Source organism: Penicillium hordei (genome assembly GCF_028827395.1).
Source record: "Penicillium hordei strain IBT 12815 chromosome Unknown utg000005l_segment0_segment0, whole genome shotgun sequence".
Classification (NCBI taxonomy): Eukaryota; Fungi; Ascomycota; class Eurotiomycetes; order Eurotiales; family Aspergillaceae; genus Penicillium; species Penicillium hordei.
The window spans coordinates 2,313,429-2,332,337 of NW_026623146.1; the positions used below are offsets into that span (position 1 = coordinate 2,313,429).

Here is an 18,909-nt window from a genome sequence, read left to right on the forward strand (position 1 = left end):
ACAATGAATGGCATTGGTTTTGTTTATTACCCTCTTGCTGGGGGCTTTATGTTTGTGAATAGGCGTATGGTTTCTGGGATCATGGATCGTCGTACATCATATTGTAGGACTACATACTTAGTTTTATTCTTCAATTGGAACTTCTTCCTCGAATTCACTCCGTCAACTCTTGCTTTCTTCTCTATTCTTTTGTACAACGTGCGTTCATCTTAGGGATCCTAGACACGAAGCTACAAACTACGGTATGCACACAGAGATGAGTAGAAAGTAGCAAGTATTGTTTCTTAATAATATGACAAGTTCAGCAAAGAGAACTGGTTAAACCAGTTCAAATAAAGTCCACTCCGTACAAATGTTTCTTGAAAAAAAAGAAGGGGAAAAAAAAAACAAAAGATTCACCAGGCAAGTTGCTGGATATCCTTCGAGATCTGCCATCCATGCGCCAACGCAACTCTTCTGTAGGCTTCCACCGCCTCACCCACAAAATAGTCCTTGAAATTTGCGGTTAGATTCAGACGCGCGGGTCTTGGCTCGGTGTTGGTAATAGCCATGCGAACCTGCAATAACACACTCTCAATTGAAGCTGTCGGTAGCCAGCCCGAGTGTGTAAGCAGTTCCATGCACATAGACCCACCGGCGGTAACGTGGCCGCCGCCTCCAGCGGCGAACTCGAGGAAACGAGGGCGGATCACCCGCACAAGAGGTGGATCCATGGGAAACTGTGGAGGGAAGCGGAGCTCCAAGACGACGCTTTTTTGGTTGATGGCTTTGAGGTCTTGGGCTAGTGGGAGGGATGGATCAAACGTGTGTAGCTCCACGACCCATTGGTAAACTGTTCTGATCAAGCTGGGGTCGACGTACCATCCGAGTTCGTGGAGTGGCACTCGCTTCTGGATTTTAATAGTAGCCTGGAGATGTTGTTGTAGGACTTTTGTGGCTGAGGTTGTCGCAAACTGGGGCGAAGAAAGTGTTGGCAAAGTACTGTTCTGAAGGGTTCCGGGTCTGAAATCGGTTTTCAGGCCAGGTTCTGGGGTAGCTCCTTCTTGCATGCTGGGACCTGAGGGACTTTCAGACATTTCATCGTCGGATAAAAGAATGCTGAGATCCTCAATGGTCGTCTCAATGCTAACGTTGTCGTCGTCAACGTCGTCATGTTGTTTAGTATTTTCAACTGAATATCTGCGTCTCTTTGGTGACGGCGCAAGGTCTGCAAGCCCTGTTTCTCCAGCAGTACCAAGAAATTGTCCCCGTTGGCCGCTAAATATCGAAATGGGAATTTCGATCGATTTTCCGTCGGGACCAAAAGCCAGGTAACGCCGATCTTGTTTGTATGTAAGCCTTTTATCGTTTTTGGGAGATGATGACTGGGATTTGGAGCCCTTTAGCATGATCTCGTGCGCATATCCACCTGTTCTCCCTGCCTTGCCAGGTACATTGAAATTTTGGAGCTTGACGAAAAGATACCTTGGTTGGATCCAATCCAAGTGTTGCACGACGTAGTGTGGGCTGTGGTTCACAAACTCAAGGGGAGCATTGACCACCTCATTCAGAGAAATCACAGTCAAGAGCTTCAGTCGAGTCTCGGACCATGTGTGAAGAATATATGTGCCTGCGTATCCCAATGAGGTACCGAAGTGGTTCGACATGTAAACGCCATGACCACAGGCGCGGCCATGGAGAATTTGCTTGAAATGAAAACCCTCACGTAGAATACTGTGCCAGTTATTCACAGGGCTGCCATGCCAAGCGAATATCGTAGGATGATTTGGGTTCGGGGCCAAGGAATTGGAATTGACAGCGTTGATAAAGCGCTGCTCTTTGTCAGCAGCACCTTGAACAAGTCTGAATTGGATATAACCGCTCATTCCAACTACCTGATGCAGAGGCTCATCAACATCTTGCTTGATGAAAGATCGATTCGAGGCTACAACCCAGCGTAAAAGGTCCAATCCAGCGGGAGATATGACGTCTTTCCAAGACGAAAGAAGCCTGCCCCTTTCGTGGCTTCCGATGAAGGCTTTCATTTCCTCGATACTAGGGAGCATACCCAATAGACAAGAAATCATCTGCTGTTTTTGCACGGGTTCCAAATGGTCCAGATTGGTGTCGTAAACAACAAATTTCACTTCCCGGGACGAATCTCGCAGGTCTTTTGGCTGCAATTGATGACCTTTACTAATTGGGGATGAGATGCGAATATGGTTTGAGGTCTCACCAACGTGTTCAACGCGACAGTGCCATTCTTCTGCCTTTGGGACCGTAATAATGATTACAATCCAATCACCCACTTTGACTGGAGCCGGCTGATTTAAACAAATTTCAAGATTGACTGCATCAAATTGCCCAGCATGATATTTAGTAAGATCTGGGTTTTTTTGAGGGAGCAATTTCTCGGGTACACGCAGCCGAAGGCCAGTCGGGAAGTCTTCAAGGAGCCCCGCTAAAGCCCTCGAGTATGCCAGGCTTGTCAACAAGTCAACGACAAAGGGTTGGGATTTGATCTCATATTCAAGACTTGGGCCCAAGCCCAGCGCCATGTATTGATATAGGCACAACGCGTTAGAGCAGACATAGGGCTTCAGTGACTCGAAGGTATCGCCAGTTTTGCAGTGACAGACCAGGCAGAATTCTGTGCACTTGATAAAATGCCGCAGCGTAAACTGCATAGTAAGAAGAGGCAAAGACATATTGGAGATATTGCGACCCAGTTCAGTCATGTGGTCAGCCACAAGGATTTCTGGAGTTGAAGTCGCCCAACTGTCCAACTGACAGTACTTCTCGGAAGAGATATCAGAGCTGAGATAGGTTCTGCCTTGGTTGGTCTGGAAGAAAAGCTCTGCCCCCGTCCATGAAAACCCATATTTCAGCCGAAGATTGATGATCTGAAGTAGTCGCTCTTCGAGAAGTAAATTGAGCGATTTTCCAATGAACAGAGGCTTGAGGAAATGACCACACATTGTTTTGTCTGAAGTTGCACTCTCGCCTTTCATCTTTTGTTCCTGTGACCCTTGTATTGCTTCCATGGCGTGCGCAAAGGATGGCTTATATGAATCACAGAGGCCAACATGCATTTGAACTGGGATGTCCTTCGGATCACCTGCTGTCTCGACTATTGTTTGGAGATCAAGGTAGGTCGGCCGATAACGGATTAGCAAGACCAAGTACTCCGAGGGCTCAACGGTCCAGGCATTCATAGCTTCCTCAGAAATGCCAAGCTTGGAAATGCGGCAGGACACTGACACAATGATGGTGCCATATTTTAACCCAAGGTATCCCACTTTGAATCCCGCGTTCTTGGCCGCACGAAGGTCACGGCGAATCTTCTCTCGCAATTCAGTCTCACTTTGAGTGAACGTGAATATTCCATTTTTATCAGCAGTCTCCCAGTCAGACTCCGTGTCACTGGGCAGCGACTCATCGTCGTTGAAGTCATGAGTGCCCGGGTCCTCTGAGTGACCGGGTGCCGAATCAGGATCAACAATAAAATCGGTGATAATGTTCTCGATGTTGCTCAACAAGTTGTGAATGGTTAAACCTGTGAAACGGGGAATTGCGTTTTCTAGGGAGGAGGTGACTGTCTTAGGACAGTCCTCGGACGACGAGAAGGCCAGAAATCCATGGTCCTTGGGATAATCGTGAGAGTCTGTGTGGTTCAGCAAGATATTAGAGCCTTTCCACTATAATTTAAGGGTGTTTCTTACCTGATACTATGGCCTGGAGATCAAGGGTGAGGCCTGCCGCAGGTGCTGCGAATGTGAAAGAAATTGATCCATCATAGTCCCCTGTTCTGATATCGGAGATACAGGGGGAATCGGCCAGGAACCGCCGCATCTGCAAGATCTTGCAAGAAGTCTTTTCGGGGCATGATAATATTAGATTGTGCTGAAATCTTGAAAAGAAGTAGAAGAGAAGAAACAATGAGACGCGAAAGTCGGTGTCAAAGAATCCGCCCTACGAGTGTGAAGTGTCTCAAGTGTATCAATGAAGGGAACAAGACAAGAAAGCAAAAAGGAAGGTAGAAAACGAATGAAGAACACCGACCAGGAAGACAATAGGAAAAGAAAAAAGAAACAACGTGGAAGCCAAATGGAAAACCATCTACAACATACCTAAGCAACTAGGCAACCTCAGGCCCCCACTGTGGAATAGCCCCACTACATTAAACGTTATCTAATCGCGTCGATCAAAGCCCTTCTTGGCGTCGGGTCCACTTTTATATACTTCATACAAAGTAGGTAGTGGTCGGTCAGAAAGCGCCATGTAATGTTGATGTAAAGAACCACTCGTCCATCGATGGCTATTTGAGTGAAGTTGCTAATAAGCAGTCAAAACTCCTTCTACCATAAGCAGGCTGAGATTCATACCAATGTTTTAGAAGCTTTATGCGTTATTGATAACACCCGCAGCGCCAATGGCTAAAAACAGAGTGCTTACGGTTTGGTTATATACGAAGCATGTGTAGACGGACCAGGAAGCTACATCTTGCATGCCAGTTATAAAGAAAATCAGTAAAAGTTCGCATTTGAGAGAGCCCTCGCAAATATTCTCCATTAGAAATTCTCATAGCGGGGGCTTGCAAGGTGCAGCCAAGGCAGAGAGAGTGCCATTTTGAGTTATAATTTTAGTATATTGTAGTGCAAGAAAGAGCCCAAGTGCTTCCGTCATATTCACAGTTAGATATAGAAAAAGGGATTACCATAACCCTCTTTTTATGACCTAGGAATCTCACAGACCATAGATTTGGAGACTGATCCTTGACTCGGATGCTCGGACCATTCAACGGGCGCCAATAAATCAATAAATCACTAGGTAAAGCATAACTCTTGTCATGAGAAGAATACTAGTGCAACGCTGTAAGCTTGAAATTCAATTTTAAATGCAATTTATATGTTAGTCCACTGATGTATATTTACCAAGGAATTGTATCTTATCGTCAGTTGGCCCATTTCAAACCAAGTTCTCAAAGGAAGGATATTATCTACTTGCCCATATAAAACTTAATTTCAAGATGCCCAGACACAAATAACTCTGCAGAATGCTATCACAGACGAGATTTGAGGTTGCATTTGTTGATACTCGCTGCGGATCTATACCACCTCACGAAAACGCCTAAAACGGTCACGTGCAAGACAAACATGACAAACATCCATCCATCAATCACCAACATGCTAAGGCTTCATCAATTTCCGACCTTTTCGGTAATCCAATCATGTTGCCTCCTCGAAACGCGATCGGTCGAATACCGAGTCATATCCGACTGACCCATATACCTCGAATCTCCGGTCCCAATGTACATCTCCGACCATTCACCAACCGCACACGTCTACTTCTTCTTTCTCCGGCGCCGGGTCGCCCTCAACTGCCCTTTCTATCCCCTCTTGCGCCGACCCGCCCACTTCCACCCCTGTCAATCCATCTGCGCCAGCACTTTGGTCGCTTGATATCTACGGAGAGCCGCGAGCATTACAAGCGAAGGGTATCCCGAGGTGTCAAGATTGGCCTATCGGTGTCTGCCATCCTTGTCTTATTCTCCGCGATACAACTCGGTATCTACCAAGAAGACATTGAGCACTCATGGCCTACTCCACCGGAATGGTCCTGGAAGAGCCGCTGGTGTCTGCGATCCGCACAGGCCCTGCAGAATCCGGAGCAGATCGGCAAGCTAATGACGAATTGGCCCATGGTTGCTGGGTATCTTCGTGAGCTGCTGGAGCGTTTGGAGAACCTAGAGGGAGAGGGCAAAGGTCTCATTGAACAAGATGAGGGTGGGTTCCTGGTAGAAGGCGTCGGCCGCACTGGATTCGATGTCTCCGGAAAGAGTGAGCCTTGGCGCCGCGGATATTTCCAGGCCCTGATGGGCGCTGCTAAGGCCGCTGAGAACTTGGACGGCTGGTTGACAGATCGCAAGCAGAAGATATCTGCGCCTGCGGAATATGTTGTTGGACCCTCAAACCCTCGACCAAAGCCCATGCCCGCTGGTCAGAAGAAAGTCCCACAGGAGGAGGACTGTGAGCAGGCGTCTCCGTCTCCAGAGCGATTCTACATGAAGGTTTTGACAACCAAAGGCTTTGACACAGGGCAGAAACTTGATGCTGCCTTGGCCTATGCTGATTGGCTTGATTTCAAAGGCTTGGGCCTTACAGCGGGTGACATGTATAAGTGGGCATTGGACATTGCTGCCAGTGGACTGGAAGGCGATGCTAGCAAGATTGTGGATTTGAAGAACGGCATCTTGAAAAACAACGGCGGAGACCTACCTTCAGAAAACATCCTTCGTGTCTCCACGGCTCTCGCCGTCCACAATGCCCGTCAAGCCAACCTTCCAACAGCTTTATCCCTCTTCACATCTGTTCTCAAAGCCCGACGTAACCTCCCTATATCCTCGGACTTTGATATAGCCCCATCCGTTCCGACTCTGCCTAAATCAAACAATGATCCATTCGCCTCTCTCTTCAAATCGCTCAGAAATGTCCTCATTCCCGTGGAGTATCCAGGACCCCTCCCATCAGGGAACGATCCCCCACGCCGCACCACGGCATCCGCCTGCGAAGAAGCCGGATTGATGACCTACATCGGCGAGATCTTGTACGCCTCCTCGTCAAAGGAATCCGGCCTTGCCTGGACGCGCGACGCAGTCGATATGGCCGAGTCCACAATGCTCGACCTCGGCAACTCGGCCGACCGCGCTGCTCGAACTCGCTGCGCACAGTGCCTGAAGGTTGGGCTAGAGAATTGGAAAACCATGGTTTCTTCCCTTGTTACCCGTGCTCGGAAAGAGGAGCAGGAGAGTAGGGATCAGGCTAAGGGTGCTTGGTTTGGCGGCGAGCGCCGCGTAGAGGCAAAGAGTCTCGATCGTCGACGCTGGGAGGCTGAAGATGCTATTCTAGAGGATCGGATTCGTCGCCTCTTCCCTCTCCTCGAAGGTGAGTCGGGGCTGGACCTTCTCGCTCCAAACAGCTCTTTGTTCGTGTAGTTTTATTATCTATTTATATACCTGGACATTTGTTTGCGGGGTTGAGGTTATATATGTACTTCTAGACATGTATGGATTACGTTCGCAATGACATCCAATTTGTGCTGTTCAATTACATTTCCGCGGTATACCAAACCCTCTTGAGCACTATGAGCCTATCTTCAGCCCAGCGAGGTACTCAAATCGACCTTGAGAAATACCGAATACTATGATACAAGTGTGCCTTTTCTCCAGGGCTGTCATTCATTAACTGTGGACCAACCCACTCGACTAGTGTAGTAGTCTATGCCACAAGGAGACAATGCATTTTCATTCCATCTGTGAATCTTTTGTTGTCGTCATCATCCTTTTCATGTGGTTTATGGGCTTGGCTACTTTCAAGGCTCCGTGACAAGAAATATTCTTTAATAAACAAAGGACATGATTCTAAGCTTTTTGAAGCACTGGCCGAGACGTGTCTTCTTTAAAGAGCCTGGTCGCAGTATCTATTTAGCAGGAAGGGCCACTACGATCATTAGCCGACGCAACCTCGGAAGCATAGGTTTCGAGACAGTAGATATAAGAATGGCCCAAAGAGAGACAAAAGAAATAGCAGCAAGAATGAATGTTGACTAGTACATAGTAAGCTTCGCCTCATTCTGTCAACTGGACCTTCAGCTCCCCAAGCATTTGACTGTGTTACTACCGTAGAACGACAGTGTGGTATATGTACATGGAAAAGCCAGCCCTGACACACACTCAATGATTTCCTGGCGGGATTCGAAGGGGAGTCTCGAGTATATGGGAATATTGCGAGCGACCTAATTTAGGTGGCCTTGTCCTTGTTGTGGTAGTTGACATCGGAGTTCCAGCTGTAGATCATTAAGTTAGTCCTGGTTTTTCAGGGGTGGAATGGTGATGAGAGAATGTCATGCGATCTGTTCAAAAGCAGATCATCCATTTAAGATTGCAGCAACTGCAGTTCTGCAAACAATGCATAATCGGGGAAGTCAGAACTCACAAGATGGTCTATTCCAGATACAGATTAGCTCTAGTCTTCGGCAAATAGCATAATTGGATTCACATACCTTATCGCCGTCTCCCCAGGGGAAGTTCTTCACACGAATGTTCTGGTAAGGGTACTCGGTACGCTCCTCGAGCGGGGCCATGTGCTCCCAGTGTTCCCAGTGCTCGGACCAGAGGTTATAGGCGTTGAGACCGCCACCAATCAGGCAAGGAATCACGGCACTGTGAAGTGATTAGATTTTTCTCTGTTGGTGAGGACATCAAACCAAGTGTTGATATGACTGGAAACGTACAAGATGGACAGCTTGCGCCAGAGGTCTGTACAATCATTGGGTCAGTAACGGATATTGTCTACGGCCAATGGCCATGCGGCACAATCAATTGAGTTCAGTTATAATGGTACGTACCACTGGTAGAGGCAGCATGGTGCTTGACAGCAGCTCTCTCGCGGTTGAATTCGTTGTCAACGATCCAAGAAGGCTTGGCCTCGGCGCTGTTGAAACGGCGCTGGATGGTAGAGCGAACCGGAGCGGAACGCATCTGCTGCGAAGCACGCTGGGACAGGCGACCAAGATTGCGCTGAGGGAACATGGTGGGTGATGCTAAGGAGTTCTTTTGGTGGTGGAGGTCAAAAGTGGTGCGATGAGGTCCAAAGCCGCCTTTAGCGTATCCCCGTGATCTCCCGGATTACATAACCTGATGTCATGAAGCCTGATATATCAGGCATAAAATTAATTTACATCACGTGACCGTTTTGCGATATGTATGGACGTCGGGATGCACGCTACTCCCGCAACCCGTGACCTAGATTAAACAGCTAGAGGAGGTTCTGGTCCTTGCTTGACTCTGCTTTTCCATTTTATCTCGGCCTATATTGATCATTTACATCGCAGGAAATGCTGCCTTGTCACCTAATACACTAGCGTCCAACATGGGATTCCGCATCACCACATGGAACGGTAAGTTCTATCTGAATTGTTGGGGGCAAATGGAGTTATGAATATATACCAACCATGCATCACTCTCTAGTCAATGGTATACGGTATGAGAGAAACCTGCTAGTTGAACCTGTTCAACACTAATATATCAAAAAGAAATCCGTTCTCCTATGAGCCATGGAGAGGAACGCGCACATTCGAGGTAAGTGTGTATTCTTCCATTTCCCAAGTATATCGAGCTTATTTAGTCCAAAGTCCATGTTCGATATACTGGAGGCGGATATTGTAATTCTCCAAGAAACCAAGATTCAGCGCAAAGACCTTCGCGATGACATGGTTTTGGTTCCAGGATGGGACTGTTATTTTAGTCTCCCTCGAGTCAAAAAAGGCAAGCTACTATCCCGGTACTATATATACAGAAAATTAACAGCTTCTAGGATACTCGGGTGTTGTAGTTTACACGCGCAATGCCACATGTTCTCCAATAAGGGCAGAAGAGGGCATTACTGGAGTGCTCTGTCCACCGAAATCCTCAACATCTTTCCGCAGTCTTCCAGAAGAGCAGCAGATTGGTGGGTATCCAACATCGGATCAGCTTTCCAGGCCCGCTATGAATCCCGAAGGGCCTGACTCGGAAGAAGAGCAGGAGGGTGTGAGCCCGATGACCGATACCACAATAGATGCACCAACCCTCGACTCCGAGGGGCGATGCGTCATTCTGGAGTTTCCTGCATTTGTTCTCATTGGTGTCTATTGCCCTGCCTATCGGGATGAGAGCCGGGACACCTTTCGCATGGACTTTCTTAATGTCCTAGATTCTCGAATCCGCAACCTCACTGCGATGGGGAAGAACGTAGTCGTGGCTGGAGATATCAATATCTCGAAGCAGGTCATCGATGCCGCCCATGGAATTGAGTCCATACGAAAAGGCACGATGACAGAGGACGAATTTATATCTGCCCCTTCTCGACGTCTATTGAACCACTTGACATCGGACGGCGTGGTTATTGGTGAACGTGACGAAGGCAGGGAACATTCTGTCCTCTTCGATGTCTGCAGGTCATTTCATCCAGATCGTACAGGCATGTATACATGTTGGGATCAGAAGCTCAATGCTCGACCAGGGAATTACGGCTCAAGGATTGACTATGTGTTGTGCAGCTTGGGTATGCAGAACTGGTTCTCCGACTCAAACATTCAAGAGGGGTTGATGGTATGGACTTCTCTCCTGTGTGTTGAATCATTGATTGACTGCTTTATAGGGATCAGACCATTGTCCTGTATATGCCATCATCAAGGAGTCTGTGAATCAGCCCGAAGGCGAAGTAAACATTCGGGATATTCTCAACCCACCGGGAATGTTTATTTGTGGCAAGCGTCAACAGGATTACTCAAACGAGTGCGCATTGCCCGCTTCAGGGCGTTTACTCCCCGAATTCGACGTTGATAAGCGCAGAAGCATCAAGGACATGTTCGCTCGCAAACCAGTCAGCATTCCATCGGGGTCGGGAGAGCTAGCCGCTACACTGGCTAACATGCCCGCGACTCAAGTCACGGAATCTACAGCCACGCACACAACCTTCGGATCCACTGACTCGGCCAGAAAGGGCTCTGCACATATCGCCGAGAGAAATCAAACCCCTCAGATTGTTTCCCGCAAACGCTCCCAGCCTCTACCCACCACATTCGGGAAACGCCCCAAGTCCGCCGCACTGACGTCTCCCAGGGTCTCTACGGCAGGGCAAAAGACATTAACAGGCTTCTTCAAGCCAAAATCTGTTGATGTATATGAAGCTACCGGGTCACCTATGCCTTCACCGGGACCCTCGACACCATCATTTAACCGCAAACCATCAGAGACCCCACAAGAGCAGGGGAAAGCTTTAGAAATCAATCCGCAACCTCCGGGGACCCCAGAAGACATCATAAGGAAGGATGCTGACACTTCTACCGAATGGCCGACGGCCAGCAAATTTGTTGACGACACAATAATTGACCCGATTGTCAGCAAGGAGGATTGGTCAAAACTTTTTACCAAGAAGCCCGTTCCACCGTGTGATGGACACCAAGAGCCGTGTATCAGCTTGACGACGAAGAAACCCGGAATGAATCGCGGCCGCTCCTTTTGGATTTGTCCCCGGCCATTGGGACCCAGCGGAGAGAAGGAAAAGGGCACGCAATGGCGGTGTCCTACTTTCATATGGGCCAGTGATTGGAACTCACCGGTTGCGACACAGGAACAATAAAATACATGTCCTAGGAAGGGGATATCGCTCGGTAGTCAACTTGCTGAATAATACAGCCTAGTATCAAATTTCAATTATTGTGCCTGATTTTCATACATTCATTGTAGTTTCAATGGGCTTGATTGGATTCCGAGAGTCCCGACCAATTCCAATATGAGCCGTTCGAAGACTAGCTAGGTAGACGTACGCATATATGGCTAGTAGATAGTGCTTCCAAGGCTCTGAACTCTTCTTGTCCCAACAAAATACGCCTAGAAACGAGCAAAACATTTTATAGTGCTACATATTTTAGAGGATTTCATGTACCCAAATAATAGTATGCAGCAGGCAATTAATAGCCCAAATTTCACTGAAGACTTCTAGGTCTTTCCAAGACTGGCTGCCTTAGGTTTGAAGCACTCGACGTTCGCTATGCTATTTCTGCCCTAGTTCCTTTTCTTTTCTTTTATTGACCGCTTTATTGTTCCCTTTGTCTATTTTGGCTTTGTTTCTTTTATCATTGTTTACATTTTGGTTGGGGACTTGATTGGGGACTTGATTGGGGATGGTTTATTTCCTTGATTTAACCTCTTTGTTCGGTTTCTTTGTTTGATATTATTATATTAATCAGACTCTCGTTTGCGTACTTTGTTTACCTTCCTGTTGCTATAGGGATGTTCAAGTAAAGATACATCTTGGGTAGGTGCATTGTCGACACTTTTATGGATGAACTTGTGTCTTAGATTTCTTCTTACGCTAATAATAATTTTTGTTGTTACTTCGTAAAACTGAGACTCTCTATACAATCAAAAACAGACTCACTAATTTGAAGCTATTTTGTGTAAAGTTTGATATGTTTTAAGGTTCCAAGGTTACCTGTGCGTGCGGGCGCTAACCCCCGGATCTGCAGTGCCACGTGGTGAACGGGAGATCCACTTACCCGACCTACACATATATCCAACGTAGCACAGATCTAGCACAGATCGAAATCATATTTTAATGCGTTATCATAGCATGCTAATCACAGAAATTATTGCGTAGAGACACTACATATTTATCAAATAATGTATAGTGGCCGCTCAGAATGGTATATACAATAGTGTACGACCAGGTAGTCGAAATGGTACTTGACGCCAAAGTGACTTTTCCCAGATAGTCTTACCCCTCCATGATTGACTTTCTTTGTTCTAATAGTACTATTCCTAACAAAGAAATCCCTCACTAGAATGGGACATTTTGATTGGTGTTGCCGCGCAAACAAAGAACACACATGTTTGTCACCTGCCTCTGTGATTGGTGTTGCCGCTAAACAAAGAAATTACCCATCTCGTCGCCAACCTTCACCTATGAAACCTCAGCTACTGTATTTATTTACCTCCCCCACTTTGTTTCTTCTCTTCTTTCTTTCCTTTCCTCTCTCCACCCAACTTTCTTTTTCTTTCACTCCACACCTTGTCTCTTCACTCTGAACCCTTACTACATTGTTCAACATGTCTAATACTCTTGCTATCCCCGTCCCCTCGGGATATTCTCCTACTCACAGTGAGATGCTTTTGTTTCGATACATCGAAACCTTACCCTTCCGACACGCCCTTCGAGTCCTAGACCGTTGGCCTGAGGATTCTCCCATGGGAGAGTATGCTACTCAAGTTCTACGCGATATTCCTGCGAACTACTTCCAGCAGCCTAGAATCTTGCCCACCGGGCCACGCTTTGTCTACACGAACGGCGTGCTGGAACTGAAACGTATTGACCAAGCATTGCCTATGCAGCAACTCCACCCAGACTCAACTACTGGATGTGTTGGGAATGCGATGCAGGATGTTCTCTCCGCTCCCTTGGAGCAACGCCGTCTGCGGCCTCTAAACTCTTTCATGATCTTCAGAAGTAAGTAACATCTTCGTGATTATTGATTCACTTCTGACAGTATGTTTAGGTTTCTGTGCACCCATGTTTCCTGGCATCCCACAAAAGGTCAAGTCGATGGCCATCAGCGAAATGTGGCAAGACGATACCTTGAAGTCCCACTGGGCTATTCTCGCCAAGGCGTACACGATCATTCGTGATCATTTCGATGTCGACACGCCTTCCCTTTCTGGCTTTGTTGACCTTTGCCTGCCTTTGATGGGTTTCCTGTCTCGTCAGCAGTATCTCGCCTCGTCTGGTTGGAGTGTCCAGCCCGTTGGAAACAGCCTCAGCTTGCGCAAGATCGCCTCGTCAACTTTGCATAACCTCGTTACGCCATCCATCGCCGTTGACCAAGTTGTGAAACACTGCACCGATCACAACTTCGCCCAGGAACGTGATGAAGAGTGGAACAAGCACATCACCGAAGATGGAGCCGTGTTCGCTGTGGAGCCATCATTTACAGCCACCATTCCGGAGCCTCAGAACTGGGTCCTTGGCGACGTTCCTCAGTGGCCAATTGAAGAATTTGAAGTTGATGAGATGTACTCCACCCTGGATACTGAGCATGATCATGGCCTTCCTGTCATCTATGATCCAAACAATCACGCCTCTTATTCTTCTACGATGGCGACCCTTAATCGACTCCTCGGACACAACAACTAGAGCTCTCATGCTCATCCCTGCCGTGTTCTAATATGGCTCCTTATGAATCTCGACTTGCCCAGCGATACCTGATATGACAACTGCCCATGAATCATGATCAACCATTCCATCTTTGTCTGTCTCCTCTCGCTGACCGGTCACCCACGAGCATACACGGATCATTTTCAACAACCAGATATTCAGACGCACACATTTACTTTTCTCCCAAGTCTCAAAATCCCCCAAAAAACAAATCAAAAACAAAACCTCAAAAAAAAAGTTATTTTTCCATGTCGCACAATTCTCCTGTATTATTAGCTGCTTCTTTCCGACCGGCTTGTTTCGGCTTTCCATTCTTTTGTTTCCGTTCATGACAAGTTCTCAGGAACTGAGCTGACTGGCTTTCTTTCCCACGGGGTTTTCCAGACGCTCTTTTCCTGCAACGTGAGCGTTTTTTATGTACTTTAACTTGCAATTCAATTAGTGGGTTTGCGCAAACTACCTTCTCCCTTGTAGCATGTAGAATCGTAAATAGACATGTGGAAACATGTCTCGAGGATCGGTCGCATCTCTTTGCATCGTGGGTATTCAATAAAATACTTCGACAACCATAACAACCAACTATTCCTCCAAATCCCGTATTTTCCGGATCACGAATCAGACATTTCCAACGCCTCACTCAGACTCTATTTGGGTCTACATGTCACTTTGATCTCAAAGCTCCAACCACCCAGCGCTGCCCAGATACTCGATTCTTTGTCTGCGTACATGAGATGACGTCTCGATACTCTTTGATGACACCCGCCGCTAGTCGGCTGTACCCGCAGATCGGCATGCACTACACCCATGGTTCCACCAGTCGAGTGTGGAGCCAAAGCTTGGCATGCAGCCTCGAGCAGGGGACATGCCGGAGACGAGCGGCGCACGTCCGACCGTGCAACCGTGCGACCTTGCGCTCTACAGGGCTACCTACTAGAGCCGGAACATGGATACAGGTGCAGGGGAGTGCATCTATTGACTACAATGATTCAGGGAACTAGGTGAGTTGCTTGCATTCGCTAACTATGGGAAATCAAAACAAGAAACTAACTACGGGGTTTAGGGAGAGTGGCCCAGGCCGAAGAACGCAAAGTGCGACACGGACGAAACAAAACTCCTTGAAATTGAGATGCGGAATATACACAGGCAGCCAAGAGCGAAACACACGTGCGACGATTTCCCTAATCCTCCTGGTAAGAGATCTTGCGCATTTCGCCCAGACGCTGGCGGGCGCGAGCGAGACCGTTCTCGAGTTGGAGGATTTCGACCTGTTGGGACGATACATATTAGTATGGGGTGGATGGGATACAAGGGGGAAGGGGACGTCACATACCTGCTGCTCCATCTCGCGGACCTTGAACTCGTGCGAGCTCAGCTTTCCATAATCCTCGCCCTCGTCGCCGTCGCGGTTCTTCTCCTTGATAATGTCCTGCACCTGCCGCACGAGGGCACGACAAGCGGCACCGACAGCCTTGCTGGCAGTTTCTAGGCGATCCTGGTTCTTGCTCATGAATGTTGCCTTGACTCGACTGGCTGCGACAAGCTGGGCTGTGCTGGCTGCAACATCGTTGGAGGCGACAATGAGTTGCTCCGGGGAGTTTCGGCCCGAGATTACACCGTCAGCAGTCTCGATCAATGTGTTGGTTGAAGAAGCCACTGCTTTGGCGGCAGAGATCAAACCCTCCGTCCAGCGGTTGTTCTTCTTGTAGAAGGCAGTGCGAGACGAGCTTCCACGGCCTTCCCGAACAATCTCCTGCTGTGTCTCTGTCGCGGCCTTGATCAACTCCGAAATTGCGTTAGTGACGGCAATGGCGGCGGCAAGGATGACATCGTTGATGCGCAGCTCATAGGTCGAGTATCCGTCACGGGGCTTGTTCTTGAGCTTGGCCAGACGCTGGGCAGCTGCGTCAATGGCATCGGCGGCCTTGAGCAATTCCTGGTCGACAAGGTCACCTAGATCACCACTGGTGCTGATCTTGGTATTCTTAGGAGCGAACGAATCAACCAGCTTCGACAGCGCCTGCAGATCACGCTGGACTTCGAGGTTGTTGTTGATAACGACATCAGTCTTCTGCAGTGGTTCCAGACCTTCGAGACGGAATGACTGCAAGCCACGGAAGAACCGCACAGTCGCCTGAGCAGACTTGCGCGCAGCATTAACCAGGTGGTCGGAGCTCTTGTCATCAGTGGCGAAGCGGATGAGACCCTTGGTGTTGCTCAGCACATCCGAGACGGACCCAGAGAAGATGGACACTGTCCGAATGATCTCAGCATGGGGACTGTTGGGGCCATCGGCTACAAAGTTGTTGAAAGCAGTTGAGAATTCGGTGGCAGAAGCAGACGCCTTTTCAATCTGCGAAAGAACATATGGAGGAGAGGCGTTTTGGTTACCGGCCTGCATGGACGAATCCAGTTCATACAGAGCATCGTCGACACGCTGTACACCAGTCTGCAGCACGGAGTCGATAATATCATTGATTTTTGCGACTGTACCGTGGAGCACAGTGTCAATCTGGCTGTCTAGCGCATGGTCGACATCACCTTGGCTCTACAGTGGAACATGATCAGTATGCGAACATCGAATATTGTCCATATCACCACTTACCAGTCTCAGCTCTTCCAGTTCCTCAAGAGCCTGGTCCATACCAGCCTTGTACACCTCAATCTCCTCGTCCTTCTCGCGAAGAGCCAGGTCAAGGTCTTCCTGGCGGTCATTGTTGCGACTAGAATGTTCATCCAATGCGCGCGTTTTGACCTATAAGGTCAGCATGAATCACAAACTTAAGCAAGATGAACAGTTACTCACTCGAAGGGACTCTTCCAGGTCGGCCATCTCACGGTTATACTTGGACAGTAGGGACGAGATCTCGGTGCCCTTTGAACGTTCTGCGTTTTCAGCACGCTCAAGAGCCATGCGAAGCTCGCGCTTGACCTTCTCCAAGTCGTCTTTGTTGGTTCCCGTCAAACGGTCACGGTCATGCAGAGCACGGTCACGTTCCCGAATCATGTCAGCCAGCTCCAAGTTCTTGGTCTTCAGCTCGCGCTCCAGCTTCTCTCGTCGGTCAATTGCCTCTTGCGCGGAGGCTGCCTTCAGCTTGAGGCTCTTTGTGGTCTGAAGAAGATCGAGGTGCTCTTGTCGAAGCTGTGAGTACAACTTGGCCAATGCCTCGTATTTGGATCGCCAGGTGTTCACCTGCTCCTGCAGGGATCGAATCTGATCGTCTTTCGAGGCACTCTGCAAGTTGAGGTTCGAGTTCAGATGGTTCATCTGCTCCTCGACCTCTTTGACACGGCGGTCATATTGCTGCAGCATCAGTTGGTCACGCTCATACTGTGCGCGGGCGTTAAGGTTCTCCTGCTCCAGCTCGGCCAGCCGACCTTGTGTGTGTGTCTGGTACTGGTCGCGGAGAAGCTGCTCCTGTGCCAATCGCTGCTGTTCCGCCTGCAGACGCTGCTGTTCCTCGAAATCGTTCTGGGCTTGCTGTTGGGCGAGAACTTGCTGGCGTTGTTGGTCCTCCCACTGCTGCTGCAAGCGTTGCTGCTCCGCCTCGTACTCTTCTTGCTGGCGTTTGGCCTCGTTTGTCCAGAAATCATTAATTGGCTCTGGTTCAGCAGCGACCTTCGGTGGCGGCGAGGGCTGGGCTTCCACTTCTCTCGCCGGTCGTCTGGGAAGAGCTGGGCGATCATCATCTTCGGCAAGCAAACTTGGCGGATCCTGTGGCAACTTCGGGATGGTGATAAGGCCTGTTAGGTAGCGCAGGTTGGAGCACTCATAGTAGAACCGAACAAGGCGGTGGTGCTGGGCATCATATCGGCCTCGGAGTGGCTCGAGGGCTTCGTCCTCTCCGGTGGCTACAGAGACACCAGTCAGCGGCTGTTGAAGCAAATCTAAGGACTAAGTGCAACATACTTGTGTGCATGGCTCGCAGCATGCTGGTGATGAACTTGTAGATGCCATAACTCTCCTGCACAAGTGGCACCAATGCCGAGATCCGACATTCATTATTCGTGCCGGACTGGAAATTCGAGAAGATGAGCTTTTGGAAGGAATCGATTTGATCTTGCAGAGCCATCAGATCGGTGATGGTCTCATAGCTATGTGATTGTCAGCACCTCTCTCCATTGTCGCGAAAACCCAGGTAAGTACCCACCCTTCATTCGGATCGTTGATCGACTTCAAACTAATGTACTCCTCATATTCAAACAAGCCTGCGACTGTCAGACACCCGCCCTTCACAGAACTGGTCAACCGTAGACGACATACCGTTGAATTCGGGGTGGTTGCGGTGGAAGTTCAATTTCGCCTCGAGGAAGAAGACGTACTCCCGAATGAGCGGCGCATACCCTATCCAGAACTGTCAATATTCCGTCCATCACAAGTGTTGCCACCTTTCGAGCAGAGAGCAATTGCGCAGTCGTCCTGCATGGAATCCATACCTCGAATACCGTCACCTCCGACTCCTCGCATCAAGCTATCAATCCAGTTGGAATGTTGCTGCGCCTCGCGAACAACCATGGGGTGGCCCTCTTGAAGAACCTTGTGTATCGTGATCAGGGCCTTGAACGTCTGGACCTCGTCGGCGAGGACGGGCTGCCTGTAAAGAAGGAAGCTGTGTTAGCCATCTCGAAAACAACAGCCTTTTTCCATGCCTTCCGGGTATCTCAAAACGTACACTTTCATACCGGCCCAGAAAGCCGCCGATGACTTGTGGTCCCACGTATAGACGATGCAGCTCCGCACATGTTTCCCTACAGGCGCGGGGGATGGTCAGTTCAATTCGGACGAGGCAAAGCCGAGATGGCATCAATCGATTCGATGGGGGTAATGAAATATGGTTGGAACGTACGTTTAGGAGCGGTCTCCTCTGTTGTCAAATTGTTAGCCCATCATGCCCGCTGTCCCGCGTCGGTCCCATCCCCGACTAACGACTTACCGATACTGGTGGCCTTGCGGATATTGATGGCCAAATCGGCCTCGGTCCTGCGCAATCCCTTATCAGACAAGCACTCTCAAGATCCCAAGTCCGTCTTTGCTTACCGACTCATCGTGGCGGTTGGGGTGTCTGCTCAGGGGTGAGGGGAGTGGACGAATATCGGAAAGGGTTGTCGCGTTGACAAGATCTCGAACCCGGACAGCGCACAGACGCTAGAGATAGGTTGCGCTGACCGGAACAAGCGG

The 18,909-nt window shown here is 48.8% G+C and overlaps 6 protein-coding genes across 6 annotated transcripts; 3 read left to right on the forward strand and 3 right to left on the reverse strand.

Annotated features, from left to right (window-relative positions):
- Positions 1 to 395: 395 nt before the first annotated feature.
- Positions 396 to 3,831, reverse strand: N7537_009829 (putative ubiquitin conjugating enzyme; the record flags this gene model as incomplete). The annotated part of the gene is made up of 2 exons (XM_056900883.1): positions 396 to 3,643; positions 3,702 to 3,831. 2 exons carry the CDS (start codon positions 3,829 to 3,831, stop codon positions 396 to 398), a joined length of 3,378 nt encoding a protein of 1,125 aa, XP_056749551.1.
- Positions 3,832 to 5,209: 1,378 nt separating this feature from the next.
- N7537_009830 (uncharacterized protein) lies at positions 5,210 to 6,973 on the forward strand (the record flags this gene model as incomplete). The annotated part of the gene is made up of 1 exon (XM_056900884.1): positions 5,210 to 6,973. The coding sequence occupies one exon, from the start codon at positions 5,210 to 5,212 to the stop codon at positions 6,971 to 6,973; it is 1,764 nt and encodes a 587-aa protein (XP_056749552.1).
- Positions 6,974 to 7,778: 805 nt separating this feature from the next.
- Positions 7,779 to 8,569, reverse strand: N7537_009831 (cytochrome c oxidase subunit VIa; the record flags this gene model as incomplete). Its single annotated transcript, XM_056900885.1, has 5 exons — positions 7,779 to 7,824; positions 7,974 to 7,981; positions 8,041 to 8,200; positions 8,272 to 8,296; positions 8,386 to 8,569. 5 exons carry the CDS (start codon positions 8,567 to 8,569, stop codon positions 7,779 to 7,781), a joined length of 423 nt encoding a protein of 140 aa, XP_056749553.1.
- Positions 8,570 to 8,909: 340 nt separating this feature from the next.
- On the forward strand, positions 8,910 to 11,162 carry N7537_009832 (DNA-(apurinic or apyrimidinic site) lyase APN2; the record flags this gene model as incomplete). The annotated part of the gene is made up of 6 exons (XM_056900886.1): positions 8,910 to 8,937; positions 9,008 to 9,020; positions 9,073 to 9,118; positions 9,172 to 9,304; positions 9,354 to 10,129; positions 10,179 to 11,162. 6 exons carry the CDS (start codon positions 8,910 to 8,912, stop codon positions 11,160 to 11,162), a joined length of 1,980 nt encoding a protein of 659 aa, XP_056749554.1.
- Positions 11,163 to 12,631: 1,469 nt separating this feature from the next.
- N7537_009833 (uncharacterized protein) lies at positions 12,632 to 13,712 on the forward strand (the record flags this gene model as incomplete). Its single annotated transcript, XM_056900887.1, has 2 exons — positions 12,632 to 13,028; positions 13,078 to 13,712. The coding sequence occupies 2 exons, from the start codon at positions 12,632 to 12,634 to the stop codon at positions 13,710 to 13,712; spliced, it is 1,032 nt and encodes a 343-aa protein (XP_056749555.1).
- Positions 13,713 to 14,911: 1,199 nt separating this feature from the next.
- On the reverse strand, positions 14,912 to 18,776 carry N7537_009834 (putative cytoskeleton assembly control protein Sla2; the record flags this gene model as incomplete). Its single annotated transcript, XM_056900888.1, has 12 exons — positions 14,912 to 14,998; positions 15,064 to 16,278; positions 16,336 to 16,485; positions 16,537 to 17,582; positions 17,641 to 17,825; positions 17,882 to 17,939; positions 17,995 to 18,075; positions 18,168 to 18,325; positions 18,404 to 18,479; positions 18,578 to 18,595; positions 18,665 to 18,711; positions 18,769 to 18,776. 12 exons carry the CDS (start codon positions 18,774 to 18,776, stop codon positions 14,912 to 14,914), a joined length of 3,129 nt encoding a protein of 1,042 aa, XP_056749556.1.
- Between the last annotated feature and the right edge of the window lie 133 nt (positions 18,777 to 18,909).